The 25,564-nt window shown below is 40.9% G+C and overlaps 2 protein-coding genes across 4 annotated transcripts; both read left to right on the top strand.

The window, feature by feature from the left end:
- Window positions 1-81: 81 nt before the first annotated feature.
- On the top strand, window positions 82-14,126 carry LOC118106044 (integrin-linked protein kinase). Its single transcript, XM_035154172.1, has 13 exons — window positions 82-202; window positions 1,624-1,860; window positions 7,367-7,532; window positions 8,799-8,894; window positions 9,008-9,104; window positions 9,216-9,299; window positions 9,410-9,495; window positions 9,612-9,721; window positions 9,940-10,067; window positions 10,268-10,389; window positions 10,533-10,632; window positions 12,291-12,421; window positions 12,548-14,126. The coding sequence occupies exons 2-13, from the start codon at window positions 1,772-1,774 to the stop codon at window positions 12,695-12,697; spliced, it is 1,359 nt and encodes a 452-aa protein (XP_035010063.1). The 5' UTR covers window positions 82-202; window positions 1,624-1,771; the 3' UTR covers window positions 12,698-14,126.
- Window positions 14,127-15,444: 1,318 nt separating this feature from the next.
- On the top strand, window positions 15,445-25,319 carry apbb1 (amyloid beta (A4) precursor protein-binding, family B, member 1 (Fe65)). 3 transcript variants are annotated; one of them, XM_035154354.2, is made up of 15 exons: window positions 15,445-15,609; window positions 16,214-16,881; window positions 18,469-18,677; window positions 18,761-18,820; window positions 19,112-19,194; window positions 19,297-19,363; window positions 19,800-19,946; window positions 20,339-20,466; window positions 21,002-21,007; window positions 21,181-21,295; window positions 21,417-21,501; window positions 21,584-21,664; window positions 21,796-21,911; window positions 22,250-22,426; window positions 22,632-25,319. In XM_035154354.2, exons 2-15 carry the CDS (start codon window positions 16,239-16,241, stop codon window positions 22,785-22,787), a joined length of 2,073 nt encoding a protein of 690 aa, XP_035010245.1. In that variant the 5' UTR covers window positions 15,445-15,609; window positions 16,214-16,238; the 3' UTR covers window positions 22,788-25,319. The 3 variants fall into 3 exon arrangements, with proteins under 3 accessions (XP_035010245.1, XP_035010244.1, XP_035010247.1); XM_035154353.2 differs by having other exon boundaries at window positions 15,446-15,609; window positions 16,217-16,881; XM_035154356.2 differs by lacking the exon at window positions 21,002-21,007 and having other exon boundaries at window positions 15,446-15,609; window positions 16,217-16,881.
- Window positions 25,320-25,564: the final 245 nt, after the last annotated feature.

The following is a 25,564-nucleotide window of genomic DNA, read 5'->3' as shown; positions in this document are numbered from 1 at the left end:
AAAAGATTAAATAAACATGACCTGAGGCTGTGAATACTTTGGACGCTCCTGCAGTTCTGCGGGCCGCCTGTAGAGGGCGGGGGACGTACGTACGTTGGCAGTGAGGGTGTGGACGTCGCCCACACTCACTTCTGGAGATAACGTAACGCTGCTAATAACTTCTGCTGTGGCCGCGTTACCCTGAAACAGACGAACACACCCGGTAGGTTTAACGTCTTTATTTTATATTTAAGTTCCACTTTCACCTGCTTCCACTTCACAAGCAGCACCGGAAGAGCCATTCTCACTCATTCTGCGTCAAGTGAAACACAGAGATTCTGTCCGCGACGTCAGTTCAGGTTGTTAGCTTGTTAGCAAAAAGAAAACCTGCCTGTGGCTCCTGTAGTCAGCCACAGGAAGCTGCTTCATCTGTGGAGACGTTACAGTTCCATCTACTTCATCTACTCTCCGGTTAAAGCCCGTGTGTGAGGTTCCTCTGGAGCTGGAGAAGAGCACCAGGGGACCTCCAGGGGCTGCTCCTCTGGGTTAGCCCCCGGGTAGCAGTGCAGCTAGCCGGGGCTGCTGCTGCTGGTAACTGGGACCGATGAGCTCATTTCTGCGAGTCCAGGGTTGTTGCAGTGTTTATGTTGACTGCTTGAAGAATGAATGGAGATCAGGCTCCTTCTGTGGAAACTATGGATTTATGAGTTGTCTGCTATGCACATTTGTAATATGACTTCTTGTCTTATTTTATCATTAAACATCTGCAATGTGTCCCCTCACTCATAGGTGATTAAAACTGTATAAACTTGTCCCTTTCTGTTGCCTTCACTTATGTCTGGCACTTGTGATTTTCATGAAGCCCACTAATATATTCATTACAGCTTATATACTGTGTGACATTTGAATTATGAATGTATGTTTTTCACATTACGTTCTCTCTATATCTGCTGGCTTTATTTAGGTGTTTTATTTACACCTTGATGATCAAATCAGGATGTAAAAAACATTATTCCACCTCTTTCTTCAATAATGGTCAAATCTAGGCAGAATAGACTTATCGAAATGTCTCAAAACTCAGGGTGAGGTCTTTTATTTTGTCCGTCCAATAGTTTAAATACCCAATTGTGCTTAGTCAAGTGTCAGAAGATGGTGGAACGCTGTAGCTGAACAAGATGTTTTATATGTTTTACTTATTTCTTACATAATGTATGGATTGCTTAAGAAAACGTACAGATACATATTCTTATAATAAAACAGCCGATTAATCAAAAAAAAATGTCAGCCCTAGTGTAGATTGTAAGGAATAATAGAAATGATCATAACACTAGAGACAAATACACTGGTAAAACTCTGGTGTACAGGGTGACAGTCATGGCCAAGTGTTGTGAGTCACAATGCTGTAATCTGCTTACCCACCCAGTATGACTGTGGTGGATAAGATTTCTCAATACGTGGTTTCTTGGTTGCTTGGTTTTCTTCTACTAGTTTGTACAAGAGGTTTAAATTTGAGAGGATATACACAGATTGGCTACAGAGTCAAAAACCAGTTACCTGTTTCAATGTTGTGGCTGATTAGTGGACCTGGCCTCAGAAATGTGTTTTAACAGCAGCTTCCCTGTTTGTGTCCCCTTTTTGTTTCAGGGTTGTTGAAGAGCAGTTGAGCAATTGACCGTGTCCCTCGCTGTCCCAGATGAGGGACTGATGCTGGCCAGGACCCTCCTGAACCCTTTGGGCCGCCTCTCTCAACTGTTTACTTCGTCTTAGGAGAAGGAAGAACACCCCAGCCAAAATGGATGACATCTTCACGCAGTGCAGGGAAGGCAATGCCGTCGCAGTTCGATTATGGTTGGACAACACGGAGAATGACCTCAACCAAGGGTGAGTCGAGGTTTATTCATTCATCTATTTTCTTGACAGTGGGATGTAAATAGTACCCAGAATTTGCAATTCAATTGTATGCAGGGGATAATCCAATAAAAGTATGTAATGAAGAATTTGCAATTACAAAATAGCACACAGTTCCTCTAAGATTAACTTGTTTCCATTAAGGATTTGTTTAAAAGTATTGCTTATGGCCTTATTGATTTATTATCCTCTTTAACAAAATTCTATACAGATTAAGTAATCTGGATGATTTTGTACTTTACTGCAACTGACTTGCCACAACATGACTTTGTGATGCTGGATGACGTGAACTTCCACTACATCAGCTTTACTACATTGTCACTGCTTCCTTTTTAAATGTTGTATTGTGAAGGGAGAGATCGCGCCTTTCCAGTTCCCAATTAGATTTTGACCTGAGATTGAACCCATTTCCGGTTTGACCTGTGTTTATGCCACCGGAACAATTCAAAGGCGTGATGTTGAACAGGAAACATGCAGTGATGGTAGAGTTAGTCACGCTTGGTGTTGTTGTGGCAAGTTCAGGCTCCACAGAAGAAAAAAAAAAGACTGGACATCTGTGGGGATTTGTGTAAGAATAAGTTGCTGAGAACACGACAGGCTTCTATAAGATTTGACATGTTCACCTCACAAAGTATTTGAATGATAGTTTCAGATAACCAGTTAGTCCTGAGATTCTTTTGTATCCTCAGTTGACTCTGCAAAGAAACAAAACTTGGCAGAGCCCGTCGCCGGTCGAGTTCTGGTGACCACCCAGACAGCTTGTTGGTATTTGTTTTCAAAGCAAGCAAAGATGGAAGTAATGAATCTAATTCTTCCTGTCAGCCGTGTTGTGTTGAGTTTTTCTTGTTTTTGGAATTTTTGATTCATTTTGAAAAATGGCTCTAAAACAATTATAATCTGCAGCTTGCAAGTACTAAATCAGTGTTGTGAGACTGCATGATTACATTAGGCCAGTGTGGGTTCATGCATCCTCACATGTGACCCTCCCATTAGCTGATTACATGTCAAGTTCCCTTTTCTGGTTGATACATCTCAGCCAGTGGGTGGAACAGAACTATTCTAGACTTTTAATTTCCCTGCAGATCCTCTTTGTACATTTAAGGAAACCCCCTGTATTCCAGTATATCAGACCCTCTTGAATATCTTCTGTACTGCTGGGTGACAGTGTGTTTACACTGATGTAACTCTCAGACAAAGTGTGGTTGTGGAATGCTGCATCTCCTTACAAGGAGTAACACACATGCCTTAAGGGAACCATTTACCACCTTCCAAAACTGAGAGACAGGGGGGAGGAGATTATTGTAGTGGGCTGGAGTGGAACAGTGTGTGTGTTGGGGGTGAGGGGGGCGAATAGAGATATTTCTTTTCTAAAGAGGAATGCACAGTAAGCCATAGCACAGCACATCACCTCCCCTCCTCCACTGATGTCTTTCTGGTATTTATCTCCCAGAGGTATTAGATAGCTCTGCTCATTTCCTTTCTAACGTTTCCTCAAAGTTTTCAAAGAGTTAATTGCAAAGTTTAAAATCCTCCCAAATGTTTACAGTGCAGTTATCGACCCCGGTCTTCTCTGAATATTAATGTCTCAAGCTCAAATGGAAATATTGTCTGAGCTCCAGCTTCTCAGATGACTCACTGAAATACATTTATTCATATTTAAAGTTTTTACACTTGATCAGACGATTGTCCAAAATCATTTCCCGGAGCTATAAAACATTAACACACTGGCCATCACAAAGGATTCATTGAGGAAATAGTTGGTATATTAATCAATGAAAATAATTGTTTGTTGCAGCCCTTGTCAGAAAGAGTTTATTGCAACTTTATGGGTTATCTCCTCTTTGGTCTCATACGGACCTAGGTCTCTGCTCGTTTTGTTTTCTTTGGCTCACAAGTGTGTACTCGTGGTTGTGATGGCTATCTGTGTTGAGCCTCCTCAAAATGTATGTTGAAAAAATCCCTGCACATGAGCCAACTACACTTCCCTTTCTGCCACTGACTGTAGCTATGTTGCTTCATGAGACAAAGAATCAGGTTTAGTACATGTTTTGATTGAAAAATGTACTTTACATCACTCTAGAGTCACAACAATATTTTATCTTTTGTCTTACATTATAATAAAAAAAGAATATTTTGGGGTTTTGAACTGTCAACAAAACATGATGATAATTTCATGTCGTCCAAGAACAGTCCACATTTAAGAGCATGCAACTACTGTCCACTCAAGTGTAGTGTAGTTATTGTCTATAGTCTTCTACAGTACTGGCAGTGGTCAACGTAGATATTGGTGGTGATTTGTCAGCTGCTGTCTGATGTTCTTATTTACAGTATTGATCCATGATTATAGAGCAGCTCCATCGACTTGACGAGAGAGAAAAAATCTTACGGAAGTAAAGACGTTGTTCGATCCACCATTTAAATTTCATCAAAAGTGACTTCTCACATACACAGTCTGAGGGAACTGGTTTATTGTATTTCTGTGATGTTTATGTGAATTAATCTTCCCTCAGCTTGGGCCTGTTATATGACCTGGTGGGGATGTTGGGCCCGAGACAAACAGGGTGCAGACAGGGGCGCTTCCTCTGGCTTTTCCGTCTGCTAAACTGAGCTCTGTTGGCAGGTGGAAATGCCTGAAATAAATTACCACAGGCAGAGTGGAGGGGGTGAGCAGAAGAAAACCCTGGCTCAAGTGCCTTTGGGTTGTGTGGATGAAGCCAGCTTAAAGGGAAAATCTATCCTATAAAAAGTGTCCCTGAATAGAAATGCACATAGAAACCAGAGGGCCGAGCCTCACTTGCTGTCACCACAAAAGCCCATTTTCAATAGTTTAAAGTGGACTGGTGCTGCCTGGTTCAGCAAATAATCATCAGTCAATTAGACGATGAAATGAATCAGATGATGTAAAAATACGGGACAAGATAACATATTTGCTGTTGTAACTGAATATTGAATAAAGTGGCGTACTCTGAGGATCACTGTAATCAGTTGTGTGCAGTGACAGTGAAGTGCTTCTGCAAAACCAGTGAGCAAAATGCAATTAAATTAGGCTTGTGTTATTTTTCAGAACACTAGACTGCTTTAGTCTAAATTATCCTGTCACTGTTTCATATTAAACTGGAAAAAATAATTTACGCTTCTCATAATAATATAAAAGATCTCAAATGTAGTGTTTTATCTTTGCTCTCTCCCTTTCTCTCTTTCTCTCTCACTCCCAAACACAATGAACCTGTCTGTTTATAGTTGGACTGGCCATCGTGGGCACTGGGAGAAATCCCACTGCAGCTGTTGTCCGTCATAAAATCCATAGTGTGTTTTACAATCATTAGCAGGCAGGCAGGACTTGGTAGTTTGTAAATTAGCTCTGTGTGTTCCCACACTGTCCATGCAGTTCTCCCAGGGCAGTGGAACACCGGCCCTGCAGTTTACCTGTCGTTTTAGCTGTTCATGAGACTCTGCTGCAGGACTGGGCTCACGAAGATCATACAGATAAGCAAGATGATATTTACGTTCACATGTGCAATCTTACACCTAAAGAATACAGCCTTTAAGTTAATCATAAATCCACTTCCCCCCCTAAACACATTTAAGCGAGCCTGTGGGGAGTTTTTGTCTCATAAGCGTTGGCTAATTAGTTTTTAGGATTTGTCCTTTTTGGTCTGAGAGGAAATTGCTCTGGGAGCAGATGTGGTGCGACTGCAGTAGGTCACCGAGATGCACAAATAGCTGTGTGTTGTGGGACTGAGGGTCTCTGTGGGGCTCTTGATGCTGTTTAGAGTCGAGCTCTGCAGGATGTGTGAATACAAGCCAGTGAATTGGTGGTGGGGGATCAGAGGGTTCAAATTCCTGCAGATTCATAATACTCCCTCAGTTCACAGATTGCATTATTATGCTGTCTGCCCACTCATATTTTCTGAAAAACAAAAGGGTTGTGCACTGTCTTTGCCGAAAGAATGAAGGGCCCGTAGAATAGTTAAGTGGAGTATATCACCAGTCCAGTCCAGCTGTTTTATTGATACAAAGAGGGAAGGAGAGGATGGGGTTGAATGTGAAGACAGAGGGAACAGAGACTCTACAGAGAAAGAAAACTTTGTATTAGAGGAAAAGGTGACCACAGCCATGGAGAAATGACACACAATCACACACCGCAGCAGCCAGAGTGTTTGCATGTGCAGCACAGCTGAAGGAGGTCTCACTGGCCTTTATAAGGACAGTAGCTAACGCTCGGCCTACTGTTCTTTCCTGATTGTCACTGTCACTCATCTCTTGCTGAGTCATTATCGCTCGGTCTTGATCTCGTTTTCTCTGAAGAGTCGCACCATTCGTCACTCTGTCATGTAATGAAGGCCACTGTCCTACATGTTTCATTGCTAGTGTCACTGAGACAAAGAGGAATGATGAGTGCCAGCGGCCTGTTGGCTGCTGTCTCAGTTTGAGTCACACCAACTTCCTTTTTAGAGTGAGAAAATTACAGAAGTACAAAGGAAATTCACTTTATTCACACCCATAGCTCAGTAAAGAATCAACGCATCGTTGAATTTTCAGATAAATGCAAAGGAACTATTGTAAACTGTACCTTAATAAAGGTTATAATGTTCTGTTTGAGTCAACTACATGATAATTTTGGTGGTTGTAGTTAATAGTGCTGTTAAATCACATGTCATTGGAAGAAATATTAGGAACACCTCTCTGTCCAACACGGCAGACTTTAACAGCAGCATTACTCTAACTGCCAAAAAGGAAAATAAAATAAAACTGACTGGTAAGAGTTACTGCACGTCTGCTCTATTAGATTGTACTGCATTGGTTTTAGATAGTTATACCAAATGTTCTTGCAACTGCAAGTCTTATCAATTGAGGTATTCTTTAAAGCTTGCAGTCGTATACTCTGCATTTGGGCCAAAACAAAACAGCTAATTGAGGTAATATGTGCAGTTAGGACACCCTTACACTACATACAAATACTCAGGACTAGTCAATTGGCTTGTCTGTAAGGTCTATAGGAATCTTCAGCTGATGTAATTCCAGAGCTGATGTATTGTCCGGCTCTTTAAACCTTATGGTAACACTCATTCACTGGCTCTCCGAAGCAACTGATGATCTACAAAGCAGGCAAGGATATAAAATTATTACAGCTTTCTGCATAAAGTTTCCACTTTCCAAAATGTCATAAAGAAATTGCAGTTAAGGGGAACTGTGAAAAACCAGGAAGACCATTTTCAGACAAAACCGCACGTCTGCTGGGCAGAAATGAAAAGCAACCCCCCCCCATATGACTGCAGGACACAGGAGTGGTGGTGCACATGAATAAACTTCATGTGGATAACTTACTTAGGGGCTGAAGTTTCTGGTATACATTTCATTCCCTTAAGTCGTACTTTGTAACTTTTTCTGTCCGTTTGTTTGGGAGTTATTATAATTCCTTCCTGTGCTGAAGGTTTTTGTGTAGCCTGTGCTCAACATGATTGCTCCTCTCTCATAGAGATGACCACGGCTTCAGCCCTCTCCACTGGGCCTGTAGGGAAGGACGCTCCAGTGTGGTGGACATGCTTATCATGAGAGGAGCTCGCATTAACGTCATGAACCGTGGAGATGACACACCTCTTCATCTTGCCGCCAGCCATGGGCATCAAGAGATTGTGGGAAAGGTGAGGCTTGTGTAAACACTGAGGCACCATTAAAAAAAATGTTTTATTCTTCCTTTTTCTGATGATTAACACAATATAAGCTACATCTCTGCCATTAAAACCTGACCTAACACTCTATCTATGGTTTATTTTCGAATATTTCCTATATTTAGGGTTTTGAAACCTTCACTAATCACGTACAGCTCTTGAAATTTAACTTGAATATGTCTCGTTCAGTTTGCCTGATAAACACAGGATATTATGAATCCTAAACTGATGTCATCTGAACAGTGATTACACAAACATAGGTCTTGTCTGTTCTTGCAGTTCTACCATCAGCATTTTTGATTTAAAGGTAGGGCTGACTAGTTTTGTTCTTGTCGTGGTAAAGTGTAAATGTCTGCAAGTACGATTCTAAAATCTACTGCATTACGTTTCAGATCTAATGCTCTAAAATCTACTGCCCTCGTTTAGAGTAGAACAAGAGATTTATGATTTAAATAAGGTTGGGATTTTCCGAAAATATGTTAAACCTTTATTTATTTGGTTATTTATTTGGGTGCATTTACGTTGCCTGCACATTTTTCAAGGACATCCTAAACAGACAATACAACAAATGCATCAGTGTCATGGTGAACGTGTGGCTCATGGCCGATTTTCTTTTTGACCCATTGAAGTTAAATTAATCAAATTTTAAAAAGCACAATCTGCACACGATCAGTAGCTGCAGTGCAGGGAGCTGTGTCCCTGTGTCTGCACAAGCTCCCCTGCACACACAAAAAACAACTCACCTGCTCTCCTTTGTGTGTTTTCAGAGACATCTCATGTTTAATGGTTTGTTATCCACTGGTTTAATTTTGGAAATGCAACATACAGTTTGTCATGTGACACGCATGTGCTATGTGGTTGTCAATTTTATGAAGTAGAGTGTTTTAAGCAGTTGTAGTTGGTAAAATTGAGAAACAAAATGTGATCTGTTAATAATTGAATTTAAAGGCATTAATTTTTGTCAATGAAAGAAATATAAAGACGATCTGTATGTGAGTTCTTTACACAGCACTGTTGCCACGATGTGAGGATTCTGCTGCAGTGTCTGATTAAGAATAGCTGCCAGGCAGCTATTGAGTTTAATATTAGTCGTGTCTCAATACCTCTGGTATGTGTCCACAGGCAAGACAAACTTCCAGGATTTTTCTTGGCAGCATTAACTCTCATCTCTGTATACAGCCCAAACAAGATCTGACCGGCCTTGTTTTGCAAATAATCATTGGATTTGTTTTCTTTTAGCTGATCCAGTGCAAAGCAGACACAAATGCAGCCAATGAGCATGGGAACACACCACTGCATTATGCCTGCTTCTGGGGCCAAGACAAAGTGGCTGAGGTTAGTGCACCCCCTAGTGGTGTGTCAAAAGAGGCTTCTCTTCTTCATCTGTCAATTCCCATCATGATAACCATTAACAAATGTCACTGAAACCACTCTTCCCTCCTTCCCAGGACCTGGTGACTAATGGGGCACAAGTGAGCATCTGTAACAAATATGGGGAAACTCCCCTGGACAAAGGCAAACCTCACCTACGTGAACTCCTCAGAGGTATCCCAACTACACATAACAGCAATTAATTCCACAAGTTTCAGTATCAGCCATTCATGGTTCTGTTTTATGGCTCTGTGTTGATTTTTTTCTAATTTCTCCATTAACCAGAAAAGGCTGAGAAATTGGGACAGAACATGGTTAAAATTCCTTTCAAGGATACATTCTGGAAAGGCACCACCAGAACACGACCCCGTGAGTCTTGGTTTTTCTGTCAACATGGTGGTGCACTAAGCTTCACATGCATAGTGGAGTCTGGATCTGAGCTCCAACTTATGATACGTGTCTCCATCTTGTGTTTTTAGGCAATGGCACTTTGAACAAACATGCAGGCGTCGACTTCAAACAGCTTAATCTCGTTGCTAAACTAAATGAGAACCAATCAGGAGAGGTACTATATTCTTGTTTTCAGTGTTTTATTGTACTGAATATTCATGCAGAACTGCTGACTATCACTTAAAGGTACATGTCATTCACTCCCCTTTTTTCTATATCTCTTGTCTACAGTTGTGGCAGGGACGCTGGCAAGGGAACGAAATTGTTGTTAAGGTGCTAAAAGTCCGTGACTGGACCACGAGGAAAAGCAGAGACTTTAATGAGGAGTATCCCAAACTCAGGTTATTATTTAATCCTGTTTTATTACAACCTCTATGTTCTGTGCTTCTGTTGTGTTCACTCATTTGTCTGTTTGCATTGTGCTGAACCAAAATGTATGTATGTGTTTATTTTGGGAGGGTGTTGCATCTCACACAAGTCGTCTGTTTATGTCAAATCCTGTGTGGATTTGTCTGTCTGTCTGTCTCTCCTGTGTCCGTCCCTCTGGGCTCCATCCCAGGATATTTTCCCACCCGAATGTCCTACCCATGGTGGGAGCATGTCAGTCTCCTCCCGCCCCTCACCCCATCATCATCACACACTGGATGCCTTATGGCTCCCTCTACAACGTGCTGCATGAAGGCACCAGTGAGTACTTCTGCTCTGGTCACAAACTCTGTACTTGTCACCGGTTTCGGTGGTTTGTTGGGATTTGTGATTTTTTGCATTTAGGTATTTGTCATTATGTTGCCATCTCTTTCTGCACATCAGGACATTTGACTGTCAACCTGTTATGTGGTGAAAGCTCCAAGTGGCTGAAACCTGTCATTGTTTCCTCCTGCCATCAGACTTTGTGGTGGACCAGACGCAGGCAGTGAAGTTTGCTCTGGACATTGCTTGCGGAATGGGCTTCCTACACACACTTGACCCCATGATCCCTCGCCACTTTCTCAACAGCAAAAGTGTTATGGTAAGAGGAAGTTGTGGTTTTTAGCACCAGAATTTATCCAGTTGTTGTACATAAGAGACCTAAAAAAAAGAATGTGTTTTCCCCCAGAAAATGTCTGTTACACTTAAAAGTGACATCTCACTCAGTGTTCCTTGTTTCCACAGATAGATGAAGACATGACAGCCAGGATCAGCATGGCAGACGTCAAGTTCTCCTTCCAGTGTCCTGGCAGGATGTACTCGCCTGCATGGGTAGCCCCTGAGGGTAGGCATCACTCATACAGCACAGATCGAAAGTGACAGCAGAAGCCACACAAGCTCGTGCGTGAATGATGGATGCAGGCTCTCAACTGTCTCTGAGCCAAATGTGATCTTCAGCAGATTTCCCCTTGAGATACAGTGAAATTCAAGCAAGATGGAAACATAAACTGGTTATGAAATGAGAAAATAACCAGGGAGATTTGGTTCCAGTGAGGTTTTAATTTTACAGAAGAGTGCGTGGCTCATGATGTCTGTGGCTGGACTGAATATAAGAGAGATGTTGCCTTCAGTTGCCATAGAAACAGCCTCCATACTGTGTAGGTATAGTGGGTAGTGAACTGTGAAATTGAGAGCACAGTGTTGCTGTTGATAAGGTACAAATATATAAATTTGGATAGGGTAAAAATCCAAACTCATCTTTGTAACTTTAAAAATGTATAATGTAACAGATGGAAAGACAATGAGTGTTAAATAATCTAAGTAAATTATTACATTTCACAATTAAATAATACATCCAGTGAATTTTAATCCTCAATATAATGGATATTCTAATCAAAGCTACATGTCCATCATGATTTATGTATGAATTTATTTCTGTTTCATGCAAATTGGAAAATGATTGAAACTTGCTTTCTAGAACTGTGGTCACTAGAATGGCACTCAGTAAAGTGCTTACCTCCCAACAGTCCCCTTAAAGGGGACATAGCATGCAAATTCCACTTTGTTAGTGCTTCTACACATTAATGTGGGTATCTGGCATGTCTACCAACCCAAAAACTCTGGGAAAAAAAACACTTGCGCGTTTTGTTATGGTTCCTCTAAGTCAGAAACGTCATGCTTGAGTGACTCGATTGAGCTTCCTGGGTTTTGTGTCGTAACAATACACTGGAAGTCTCCCTACATGGTCTTGGCCCTTTCTCTCTCTGTCTGTCTGCTTGTGTGCTTGTAGTGGATGGGCAGAGGGGGACATTTAATTATGTGATTGGGAAAATTAAAACTCCAGGACAACAGAAGGGGAATACAAAGTATGGGATGCATATTTGATAATTTATATCATATAAAATATGTAATTTATATCGTTTAAAATCATGGGGGAGAGGGGGAGGGGAGCTGGCTCATTAGCATTTAAAGGAACAGGCACTCAAAACAGGTCACTCTGTGGAGGGCTGTTTTATACAGGGTAAAAAGGGTGCTGTTTTAAATGATCCTTGTGGTATTTTGACCAAAGTATGTTACAGACATTTCATTAAGACCCCAAGGAACCAAATCAACTTGTGGTAAAATGGGCATGCTATGTCCCCTTTAAATTCAATCAAGCCACAGCATATTGCACCTTCTTATCAGTCCCCTAAATTCCGTCAGTTTTTTTTCATTAAGATCCATGAATTATTCCCTAGGAAATCAATGAAAATATGAAAAATGCATTGTTAAAAGAAGATTTGTCCAGATCCGGGCCAGATTACAAACAGACTGGGGTGGAAACAACCTCCTTGGCAGAAGTAATAATAACATACCACTTTAATATTGAACTAGTTAATAGTTTGTATGTTTCCACATCCAATGCGCACACTTGAAGGTGTTGACTTAACACTCAGCTGTGCAAACAGTCTGTTGTGTGTTTGCTTCATGTAACTCTAACTCGTATCTGTTTGTGGTTCCCAGCCCTGCAGAAGAAACCAGAAGATATCAACCGCCGGTCAGCAGACATGTGGAGCTTTGCTATCCTGCTGTGGGAGCTGGTGACCAGAGAGGTTCCTTATGCGGACCTGTCCAACATGGAAATAGGCATGAAGGTTGGTTGAACTGTGGCTCACTAGATAAAGAGTAGACTGATTAAAGTTAACTATTATTAATAAGTTTAATTCACTATCTGTCTACAAATGTAACTGGATCTAATGTCTGTCTGTTTGGGCCTTCAGGTTTCCTTGGAGGGTTTGAGGCCCACTATCCCCCCCGGCATCTCACCACACATTTGCAAGCTCATGAAGATCTGCATGAATGAAGACCCAGCTAAGAGGCCTAAATTTGACATGATTGTGCCAATTCTGGAAAAAATGCAGGACAAGTAAAAAAAATCTCCCCTGCCATCCTGTACTGAAGCGATGAATTACTGGATATCTTTCTCCAGATATCCCTCAAGATGTGGTGGTGTGGTGCTTACCAGTATTGCCTTAAACTCTTTTGTCTAACGTTGCATTCAGCGCCTCTGTAGCTTCTGAGATGAATCCAGCAGCAATCACTACTTTTATATTGTTTTTGTTTTCTTTTTTTTCCATGTGGTATCAAGTTTTTATTAGTATTCTCATCTTTGTCACTGATCTGCTGAAACTGTATTCACAGGAGCTTGATATTGCCTGTTCATCTTTTAAAGTGTAATCATGTGGACTGAGTACAATCTTATTTAAGGAACTGAATAACCTGTGGAAGTCAGCATGACAGTTTGCTGCATTGCTTCAGTGGATTTCAGGCCTTATTTTTATCTGGACTTTTAAAAAGTCACCCTCTCCAGTAACCGCTCCTTTTATAATAAAAGTAAAGAAATAACACATTAACCCAAAGCTTGTCTTGTTGGAAAAGTTTGTTGTGTTGGCAACAAACTACTGTTTATGCACCTGGGGCAAGCATGTCAGATGTCTGAAACCAATTAATAAGAAGAGGTATATGAACTAGTGAGCATTGCCCATGAGAGTGCAAACAAAAGCAGGATTGTGCCATTAAGCTTGGCTGTGCAGTGATATGTTGAGCTTAGCCTGTCTTGAGCATTGGTCCCTGACTGTATCCTGTACAAAACTGCCTATACAATCCTTTGTTAAGTTTTCATTTCAGTACAGTAAAAATGTCAGTGTCTATTATTGCAGTCATGGGGGGGATTATGCAATAAAACACTGCTGGTTTTCTGTTGATAATTGTAATTAACTAGATTACTCAAACATTCTTCTGTAATCTAGCTCAAAATGTTAAACTCTGTTTTATTATGATTTGAAGTTGCTAGCTGTACTAGCAAAAAAGTAACATCAGCCTGTTTCATGATGTCCTGAAGTGTTTGTACTTCACTTAAGACTTATTTTCATGTTGAATAAGTGTACTATCATGTTTAAATACTGCACCGGACTGTATATTTCTCATGGATGTCTTCGGTACAGATTGAATATGTTTTGGTGTCAAGAATGGGAAATGCCTTTCCTCCAATTTTTGTGGCTCTATCAGTAGCTGCTGCCAACAGAAGGTGACCGGGGGATTATGGGTGTGATATTAACATCTTTCAAACTGTTCTGTTGTCTTCTCACTTGTTTTTATTATGTTGGGCCTTTATAGTACTTCTGAATTTATATCAATCTCATATGGGTTGTCTCTTCTACCTGTATTGTTTCTGTGCCTCCACCAGCTTGCGCGTTTGTGCCGAATGTCAGCAGTTGAAGCCAAAATCAAGAATGACTTATACAAATGTATGTATTTATATATAAGTATATTAAAAAGGAAAAGTATGGGAAACTTGAATGTGTGGATTTTTAGTGGGAGTTGGACACTTTTTATGAAATGTGATAAAATGGCATTAAAAAAGCAGCATCACTATCATATCAATAGTATTAACTGTTGACATTTAGTTTAGTGTGGTAGTGGGCTTAATTGACCTGCTTTTAGTGTTGACTGTTAAATTACCAACAGAATAAATGTTTTAATGAGAAATATGAAATCTATTTACCAGCTGAAATTAGTGATCATGAATCAGGGACTAATGCCAATTTACAACAATGGAATTTTATGGCCTTGATTTCCCAATGGGGGTGAAGGTTTGATGAAAATCAAGAAAAGTAATTTCATTTGAAGAAAATAATGTTTTCAGTCAGTCCATTTTAATTATTTAAATACAGAAAAAGTGTTGGGTGAAGTTAATATCTGACTTTCCATTATTACCTCTAAAAAAAATGCCATTTGAGGAAAGTGAAGTGAAAGTGTCCCTTTTATCAGCAAGGTTTAATTCAAACCACCATAATTAGTGGCAATGGGTTAATTTTTATATATAATAGTTTGGCTTTCATAATTAACTGATAAAGGTGTGTTGAGTTTCTTAAAGGTTCAGGGTGTAGAATTTAGTGACATCTAGTGGTGGAGTTGAATGTTGCAGCTGAACACCCCTCACCTCACCCTCCACTTGAGAGAGAACCTGTGGTAGCCTTCAGTTGTCATAAAAACTCAAAAGGTGTTTAGTTTGTCCAGTTTGGGCCACTGTAACAAAAACATGGTGGCCTCCGTAGAGAGGACTCGCTCCTGATGTAAATATAAAGTATTTAAATATGAAGGGACCATTCTAGGGTGAAGAAAACAACAATTTGTACAAATTAGATGAAACACACTAGTGAAAACATTGCTAGGGTTATTTTGTATTCAATTTCTGCCAATAGATCCCATTCACCTAAATCTTACACACTGGACCTTCACGTCTACCTTTTATGCCGTTACAAGTCAATTTTAAGATACTATTTAGCTCCAACCAGGAACTTGTAATACCATTTGTTTGTTTGTTTTTATTTTTATTTAATGAATGTCAAACATGTCAAGTGGAAACTATTGATCTCATGAACATGTGATAAATAATTTTAGTTATGAGCCATTTACAAGTGTATCATAAGAAACCTCTAGAAAGTGGCGCAGTGGTTGCACGGTGAGTTAACGCATGATCATTTGCATCCTGACAGAATGCAGCCCTGGATCAATAATGTTATTAAACTCTATAGAAGTGCACTTTATTTTATTTGTTATATTTTATTTATTATCTCCTTCTTCTTCGTTGCCTTGGTGAGTGGCAGCCGCTGCGGGCTCGGTCCGTGACGTGGATCGGTGACGCACGTTCGTCCTCCATCAGCAGCCGAGCCCACGGACAGAAAACACCCCGAACTCAGCCCCTCACGGTTCGTGGGAAATATGTAGCCAGCTCGCACGGGTCCGCACAGTTCGACATCAGGAGGTTTTAGCGCAGCTGGTAAGTCGCATGTTATCACCACAAGCTTCGTGAATCACAGTCGCCGCACTCGCTTTTTGGAGCTACCGTTAGCCTAGCCAAGATGACGGCGGCGGTGATGATGGCGGACGCTGCCCGTTATTTTCCAGCTGCTGCGGTGGCATCTGATACACATCACAGCATGTAAGCGTTTAGTTTGTCTTCAGAGACGGGTTTTTATTCAAGCCACCAGCCGACTGGATGTAAAATGACACGGCGAGCTAACGGTTAGCTCAGGGGCTAAAGAGAAAAAAATGTCGTGATGGCTAATGGAAAGTGAAGCTATTTGAAGTGCGTTTGGTGTTCGTGTGAAAAATCCAACAGTCGGTGTAACAGCGGTGATGGGTAACCCGGAATAGACGTGTGTCAAACTGACTTCCGTCTCTAGGTTGTTGGTGCTGCTTGCGGTCATCTTAACGTATATTTTAGCATCTATTCGTGATTGCTACTTAGCTAACAGCTAGCAATATAATCAGAATATATTCATAACATCACCGTGGTTCGTTTTCACAAACTCTGCTAAATATCTATTATTTATTGCTAGCTTGTCTGCTAACGGTAATGCTAACAAGTCTCTTCCTCCCAGCAGAGCAGCTACATGGAAAGTTACCATGGGCGGCCATGACGATGAAGAAATGCCATATGTTGTGAACAAGCAAAAGCAAGACGAGGAGCTGAAGAACAAGCTGAATGACAGCAGCCACTGGTGCGACCAGGAGTCCACCGGAAACAACGCCAAATGGGTGAAGGAAGGCCGGAACCAGCTGCGGAAGGTGGCCGAGAACCAGCAGGACCAGGACCACAACTGCAACATCAGCCAGAATGGGAACAAGGGCGAGTTCCCTCATCAGAACACCTCTCAGGAAGAACAGCAGGAAAACGAGGAGCAGACGAAATCTCCAAAAATCACAATGACCCCTGGTCTCAGTCAGGAGGAGTCCAAGATCATCCTCAATGAGCCGCTACTCATCGACACTCTGGAGTCCACAGAGGAGAAAGACAAGGAGAGGGAAGAGGACGGTAAAGACAAAGACAACAATTCAGAGGAAGATGAGGAGACATCAGGGGATACCAGTGGAGAGATAGTGGCAGAAGATCAGAGTGATGTGGAGTCTCAGAAGGAGGGCGGCGTTGTGGGGAGAAACGCTTGCCTCCTCTTCTCCAACATGAACGGGACACCGAGTGATGAAGAGACCAGCTGGCCCGCAGTGTCCCAGGATAACACGGCTGAGAGCACTCCCAATGGCAACAGAGGTAAACACCACATGCAGTTGATGATATGGTGTAACACCACATTCCAATACACAATGACAGGTTTGGAGAAAATAAGTTTTCAGTTCATACAGAAGGAAATTTCACTTATTCACAGGAAATAACAACATAACAGATTCTAGTATTTGATAACTGTACCACTGATTCTGCCTCGTAACAGACCATGTCAAAGAATTGCAGTTATAGAGAAGAGGGAAGAGAGGAAATTTAACAATGAGTTTAGATATTATTTTCTTTAGTTTCTATTTTGAGAAGGAAGGTGGGGGTGGTGGTGAGGGTGGAGGTCGGCAAGGGGTAGGGGTAAGGAGACATGAGGGAGAGAAGGGAACGTTAAGGGGGGAGAGGGTGGGAGATAGGAAGCAGGTGGAGAGGGGAAGGGAGGGGAAAGGGAGCTTCCGTTGCTCCGCCTAAGCTGTAAAACCAGCAGCCTTGATCAAAGCGTTGGCAACATCTTGCCGATCCAACGATCTTCTCGTCTAGTTGTTTCTTGTTCTCGTTTAGTTCCTTCTCCTCCTCCTCCTCCATTTGTTAATTTTCCTTCTCCAGTTCTTTCTTTTGCTCAACTAGTTGGTCTCATTAAGTTCCTTCTCCTCCTACTCGAGCAGTTGTTTCTTCTCCTCCATCTCTTTTAAATTCATAGCCCACATCTGTTCTTGCTTGTCGAGGTCTGCTTTCATGTCCTCTGCAATGCTGCTGAATCCTTCCAGAAATTATCTCTCTGATTTAACATTAGAGTGAATGGAGTGTTCCCTGCTACTCTATAGGTCTGATAGATTTCACAGTGACATTTCTAAGAAGAGCAGTATAAGCTTAGGAAAACCTACACTGTGCTGTGGTTGTCTAACAAAGCTTTTCTACAATCAAAGACAGTGATTGGGATACACACTTAATAAATACAAAGTGATTTCGGAGATAAATTACCAAAAGTGTGTGTGGCACTGTGTTTAACATCTGCATAAAGGGTTCTGACTTTCATTTGACTGAAATGTTTGTGTCTTTGAACTGTGGTGTGGTTCTCGGGTGTTAATGAGGCTTCAGAGGTCATCAGGATTAACCACAGCATGTGGACATGCTGCTATTCCTGAACAGGATTGATTAATGTGATTTCCCAATGAACATGTACCCTCTTGTGCACACCGGAGGGATAGGAGAGGGCAGGTGTTATGCCTAGTTCTGCCTGCCATGGATAGTTGGAACTGTATGGATGTTTTGAATGTTCACAACGTGGAAAGACTTCTCCTTGTGCTGCCGATGGCCAGTCCAACTGTGACAAACCAGTCGATGTTTGACAGTTCGAGGCAGATGGCCGCCCACATTGAGTCTGCTTCTGCTGGAGGTTTCTTCCAGTTCAGTTAATTAGAAAGTTTTTACCTCTACAGTCTTCGAAGTGTTTGCTCATCCTGGGAACTGTTGGGTTTCTCTATAATTTTTAAGGTCTCGACCGTAATATGTAAAATACCTTGAGATAATGTATGTTATGATTTGGCACTTTACAAATAATACAGATTTGTAACCACTCATTTAACATTTTCCCTTTCCTGTGCTTCTCTTTTGCTTCCTGCCTTCCAGATTCCTTTTGGGACTCGAGTGCTTTTGAGACAGACACAGACCTGCCCTCAGGATGGATGAGAGTGCGAGATACATCAGGCACTTACTACTGGCACATCCCCACAGGCACCACCCAGTGGGAGCCTCCTTCACCCCTGGGTAAAGTTGGTGATTCCATGATGTCATCCACTATGTCCCTGGAGACTACTACTCCCTGTGAGGAGCCTGAGGTGAGGTCTAACACTCCTTTAACTTGGCTGGAGACACAGACATGTGAAGCTCGAGGTAACGTTAACTTTGTTATATTTTGCAGGAATCATGGGCTCAACTCTCCAGCACAGATGAAGGAGCGGGTGAAGCAGAATTGTGGAAGGTACATCTTGGAAAACATTAAATTTAGTCCAGACAAATTATTCAGTATTGGGACATATTGTCATATTTTGGTGTCTACAAAAACAATTTAGGAATAGTTTTTGAACATTTTTACCAAGCCCTCCACTTCTCATGGCATAATTTTTTTCATTTGTTGAGTATTTCAAGATGTCAGTCACCATCTTTGTATTAAAACTATTTGTTAACCAACTGTCGGCCTGACGAGTTTACATCTTGTAGCTACAAAACGTTGAGCAAAGTTAAAGTCTGTTTTTCTAATCTGTGACTTTAGGAGGAGGAGGGAGAAGTTGCATCTGATCAAAGTCTGAAGGAGTTTGAAGGGGCAACTCTACGCTATGCATCCATCAATCTCAAGTATGTGTCGTGAAAGCAGTTTAATTCATTAGTAGGTGGTATTTAACATCCTGTGCTTTTCTGATTCTCCTTCTGTTGGACTCTTTTCTTTTGTTATTATAGCTACAATTGCTCCCAGTCTGAGGAAGATGAGAAGCTCACTCCACTCTCCACAGACCTAGAAACTAAGGTAAATCAGTGTTTGATGTTGGATTTCCTGAACATGATGAAAGTAAACATTGTCTCATAACCAGATTTAGTTTTAGTAATAGTTCTGCTGCTGTTTATCTCAACCACAAGACTGGCATCAGGTCTGGAGTTTGTCTTCACAGGGCTGCACAATGGCTCTAAACGGCTCCAGAATATTCAGGAGATTACAATGTAATTGCAGTTGGTATTCATAGTTTCTAGGGAGGCCAAATATTTTTTCCCCTACATGTTTTAGATGAACAATTTTTCATTATTATCAACATTATTGCTTTATTCAATTCAACTTAAGACACCGAGGTCCATATCTATCTATATTGTTTCAGTGTTTCCAGAAACAAGATTTTTATTGCTATGTTCTTCACTTTCCCTGCACCGTCCTGTTTTGTACTAATGTCTTGTGTATCTGCACTTTTCAGTGTTTTGCGGTGCGTTCGCTGGGCTGGGTGGAGATGTCTGAGGAGGACATGGCACCGGGCAAGAGTAGCGTGGCTGTCAACAACTGCATCAGGCAGCTGTCTTATCACAAACACAACCTTCATGACACTGCTGGTATCTGGGGAGAGGTGAGGGGATTTTGCTGACACGCTTGAACAGCCTGCTTTAATGTAGATGCATTTATATGCACTTGTTTAACACTCATGATTAGTAGTACACTGTCTAGACCAAAACGCACAGTCTCTCTGAGGGTTGCTGCTTATTGTCTGATATTGCCATCTAGCATTCAAGTATTTTAGTTAAGAAGGACTGATCCAGTTACTTAAGCCAGCTTTTTGTATATTTACAATGTGAAAACTACTAAATATCTATGTGATACTACTGTATAAATACTAAATAGCTATGTTCAAATAGTGAGTACTAATACCTGTATAGAAAAGCAGCCCACAGATCTCATTACTGAAGGGTGAAATATTATGATGCTAGGCTGCTCGTATTGAGAGTGTGTGTGTTGTGACAGGGTAAGGACATGTTGATGGTCCTGGAGAACGACACCATGAACTTGATCGACCCACTGGGACAGACTCTCCTTCATGCTCAGCCGATCGGCAGCATCCGTGTCTGGGGTGTGGGCAGAGACAACGGCAGGTCAGTAACCATTATGTTCATTGTAGGGCCCAAAAACAATGGAAGATCTGTACAGTTTATTTACTGAACTATTAAAAACCTGCTTTAAGCACAACATGCTTCAAAAATACTCATTCATCATTGATTAGTTGTATTTCAGTTGAGGTAGTTCTTCTTCAACTCTCTCTGACTTTAACTTTAACTGACAGGATCTTTCTTATAATTTGTGCATTAAGATACATTTTTACCTTTTTAATCGAAATGACACTTGTTTCATATTCTCCCTGATGGTGTGTGAGGACACAGCTTTTCTCATTATTTTGAATTAAATGCCATTAAACAGTTGAGTCTGCATTTAGATTATTATTTAACATAATGTACGCACTCCGCTTGTCGTGACTCAGTGTCGTGGCGATCACATCCTACTCTTTTTATTGCACTCTGCTTCCCTCTGCTGGACAGTTATGAACATTACACACAAAAATAACATCCTGATTTGTACTTTGGTCTAATGATCATGTTTTTTCTTTCATGCTGCGTTTTCCATCTCGAAAAGGGAAAGGTATACTTCACTGACTTCTGTCTGTTTTCAAATTGTCTTGTGAGGTTTTTTCTTGCAACAGTGTATGTGTCTTTGTTTTATGTGCACGTAAGCATATAGATTTGTATAGCTCACACATTTATGCTGTGTTAATAATTCAATATGTGAATGTGACCTTTTGCATCCACCTGCAGGGATTTTGCTTATGTGGCTCGGGACAACTTGACCCAAGTTCTGAAGTGTCATGTCTTCCGCTGTGACTCGCCCGCCAAGAACATCGCCACCAGCCTCCATGAGATGTGCTCAAAGGTCCGCCGCTGCTGCATTTAATTTAGTTTCATGATTAAGTCAATACACTGGCTTCGCTTATAAGCAGCTATGGATTTCTGACATGAACTTCACGTGTTTTCCTCCCTTAATTAAACTTTAGATAATGTTGGAGAGAAAGGCAACCAGGCCAGGAGTTAGCAGACTCCACTCCGACCCAGATAAACCCATGGTTTTCCCAGTTGAAGGTAAAGTGTCTAAACTTTTTAAAGTAGTCAAAATTCAAAAGTGTGACAACAGATCACTTAATGCTTCCTCCTTTCTTAACAGAGTTTCCGGCTCCAAAAAATGAACTCTTCCAGCGCTTCCATGTTTATTATCTTGGTTGTGAGAATGTGGCAAAGCCAGTCGGTAAGAAAACACTTTGAAACATGTAATGGTTTGTGTTCATTCTTCAGCTGCTTAGAAATGTTGAGAATATTTTGTCTTCATGATTATGTGAGCTGGAGTAATGCAATGTGTGTGTGTCTTTTCTTTCTCAGGTGTGGAAATAATCAATGACGCGATAGAGGCAGCAGTGAATGGCAAAGATAAAAATGATTGGACTCCTGTCTCTGTGGATGTTGCACCAGCCACCATCACAATACTTTCAAAACAGGTAACAGACAACAAATTCAACACGAGGAGTCGGATGATTTAAATCTGGACTAAAATTTCATTAATATGTACCTCAACACAGATGTCCACATGTATCAATGTAAAATGTTGCTGTTTACGTCACCTCCTTTCACTCAGATTCGATTCAACATACTCCTTTTCTTGTCTCACTCTTAACTTGAGTTCTCAAACTACAAATGTGACATTAAAACAGACAAAATTTGCGTTTCATAAATGCTTTGTTATATCGGCTTTTGTTAAATGTTTGTCGTTGTCATTGTTCTCTCCCAAAGTATTTTAATTATACTCTTAAGTTATTTTACTGTGTTATTTATCCAGGATGACGAAGTTCTGTCAGAGAACCGGGTGCGTTTCCTGTCTTTCATGGGAGTTGGGAAGGACGTCCACACTTTTGCTTTCATCATGGCGGAAGGTCCACGAGATTTTGCCTGTCACATGTTTTGGTGCGAGCCCAACGCTGCCAGTCTGAGTGAGGCTGTCCAGGCTGCGTGCATGGTGAGTTGTAAACAGATACACATGAGATGAAAGCCCGAAAGATGGAGAGATGAGAGGAAGAGATGCTTTATTGTTTGTTCTTTCTCAAAGTCAAAAGCTATTCCAGCACAAATGTGAATCACAGTTGTTTACATGTTTACTCCAGTGTTTAGTCTAGTGTCTTGAATACACCATTTATACTATGTGTGTCTTCCTCTTTTTAAAGCTTCGCTACCAGAAGTGTTTGGATGCACGTCCGCCCAGCCTCGCCTCCTGCCTGCCCACTCCTCCTGCTGACTCTGTGGCTCGACGTGTCAAGAAAGGGGTGCAGAGTCTGCTGGGCAGCTTTAAGAGCTACAGGTCAGGCTCTCAATCCCCCTGAGTCGGAGTGAAGACGATGCAAGCTCCATTACACACAGGGTCCATCACCACAACCCCGTCTCACTCTCACATCTCCTCCTCCTCCTCCTCCTCCTCCTCCTCCTCTCATCCTTCCGCCTTACAACCGTTTCACTCGTCCAGTAGTCTAGTCTGTGGAAGTAGTTTTCCGGGGGAAATGTGTGTCTGAAAAGATTGCATCTATTTGAATTTTAAGTTTAAACATCAATTTTATACTCATCTCCAAACAGATGAACTCCTGGTATCATTTTCTTTCTTTGCTGGGATTCTTTCTGTGAGTCTTAACTATTTTTGTGTTTTAACAGAAACAATGCTATGAATGTTGGATATGGATGTAATGTGTTTTACATGCCGACGCTAGAATTTGATTGGAAAAGAGGTCGTTAGATTCTCTCACAGAATTTGTCTCCTTCCCCTTTTCTCCTCAGTGCAATTATCATCTCTAACACTCCTCTTTTTCTACTGTCTAAAGAAGGTACTGTAATGCAGTCAGATGGTGTCGAGCATCTTAATATTGATAAAACATCTCTCCACCACCTTTTGGTTGTAAGAAATGCGCTGTAGGCGTCTCGGCAGTGTGCCACGTAGTTAAATGTCCCTGACCATCCCAAACAATGTATTTTAGTCTTCCAAAGAACTGTATGGTCATTTGTCACATAGTGAGCAACCACTGATTTGAGTGTAGTGTGTTCCTCATACATTCTGCATGAACATTTGCAAGTTCAGTGCTTGTGTGCAATAATCAGATGTTCCTGTATGGTGTGGTGATGCGGTGGCTGCCGTGTGATTATCTGTTCACATTCATGAGAGGCTGAATAGATGGAGTGCGATGGAACATCAGAGCCATGTTGAAAATCATTATCTGGTGATAGAAGTAATAGTAATAAGAAACACAAACTCTGGGTTTTCACACAGCCGCCAACAAACCACTGAATAGTACTGTAGTAACTCACCACAAGCTGCATGTATGGATAGCTTAGATTACTCGCTGCTTGCAGCAGTTTAGTGCTTAAGACCCATTAATGTATCCTGTAAATTCTTTCTCTGTGTTTCTGTACGGTTAAGAGGAGGCTGGAGTCGATGTGTTGTTTCGTGTTACATAGGCATGTCACTCTAGTTAGTGTCAGTGTATATCATAAGCTAGCAGTAGAGAGGTAGACTCCCTGTCCGTTCCCTCAGACTGAAAAGATGAGAGCAGGTCCATGTTTGTATTTACACTTTGTGTATATGGGAAACCCAGAGATCACGTCTCCAGTGGTTCACGTTTTATTTTCCCCATGGTCACATTTTCACGCGCGTGGGCCCCAGCCCCTCCATTTAATGTATTTTTTATTATTTCTACACACTACGATGTACACGGTTGAAGATGATTTTCACATTAGCCTGTTAGATTTACTTTTTATAAAGAACACACTAATTAGCTAAGATGTATTTTATCTTTGTGTCTGTCAGTGATCAATACTGTATGTAGCACAATAGTAATAGTCATATTAAAGATGCAGTTAGTAAGACTTCTCATTGGAAATATTGACCTGCAGGGCATCTGATTGGCCTCATTGTCTGAAACAATGGGAGATAACTTCCAAACAGAAACTAACCAACAAAAATAAGTCTACCAGTAAAATAAACGATGTGTTTAGGAATTAGAAAGAAAATTTTAGAATAAATGAATGCCTTAATTAAATTACAACAAAATACATCAAGAAAGGAATGTATAGACATGGATAACAAATACATCTTTGTATTTAAACACTAAAATCAACTTCTATGAAACAGTAAGATTCTAATATAATTCTAATATGACCAATATATAGTGCTGAAGTGAGTTTATCTTTTTATTTTAAGTTTATTTTTGTATTCATTTGTCTAACCTGTTATATAGATGATTGTTTTGTTTTTTTTAACATTATCTAGAACTTTTGTTTTTCAAAAAGATTATTACTGATTGTAAAGTGTCCTCAAAAGTTAAACTAAAAACTTAACTGGGTGTGATACTGATGTGTAAAGCCTGTACACAAAATCTGTCTTTAAAAGTATAAACGGTAAATGACGCTTAGAGAATTGTGCTGAGACAAAGCTTTCCAAATATAAACCTGTCAGGGACTCTGCTCTGTTATTGTCTGACCTCGTCGCCCAGTTTTAAAAGCAGAGCGATGCTTCGTGACGACTGACCTCAAACGCTCAGTCAAAACGTCCTGTTAATGTTTTTAAGATTTCCAAGTTATCTCAAACCAACTCTTACCAACTGCTTCTTTATGTGTGTAAGATATAACACTAATGAAAACTACATTGACTCGTGTATAACTGCCTTGTCACTCATGTGTCACTTGGAATTATTGTGCTTTTACTCCTTCAAAGTTCTGCTGTGTCCAGTCAGTGGGAACACTATAAAGCCAGATGAGTTCAAAAAACATTAGCAGATTAATTTATTTCTGTTCATGTAAATTAGGTGTATAAAAATTGTATGTATATAAAAGTCACTGCACAATAAATGTGAACATATCATAACTGTTAATCTCGTGGTTGTGTCATATCTTGGCAGTTTTTCCCTTTTTTTTTTTTCCAGGTTGCTCAGGTGAAGCCAAGTGGCTCTGAGGAGATTGCTTTCCAAAGGGCAGGTCTGAAAATGTCTCCTCTGGTTTGTGGTTGTTGAAGCACAGCCCCCCTTTTTTATTTTTTTATTTTTTTCATTTTCTATCAATGGCTTTATCTGTCGTTCCCAGCTTTTCCATTAAAATGTAAAAGAAGCCACACGCACAA

Source organism: Hippoglossus stenolepis, chromosome 4, assembly GCF_022539355.2.
Source record: "Hippoglossus stenolepis isolate QCI-W04-F060 chromosome 4, HSTE1.2, whole genome shotgun sequence".
Taxonomy (NCBI): Eukaryota; Metazoa; Chordata; class Actinopteri; order Pleuronectiformes; family Pleuronectidae; genus Hippoglossus; species Hippoglossus stenolepis.
Note: the sequence above shows the minus strand (reverse complement) of the source record. Positions and strands in the feature narration are given on the sequence as shown.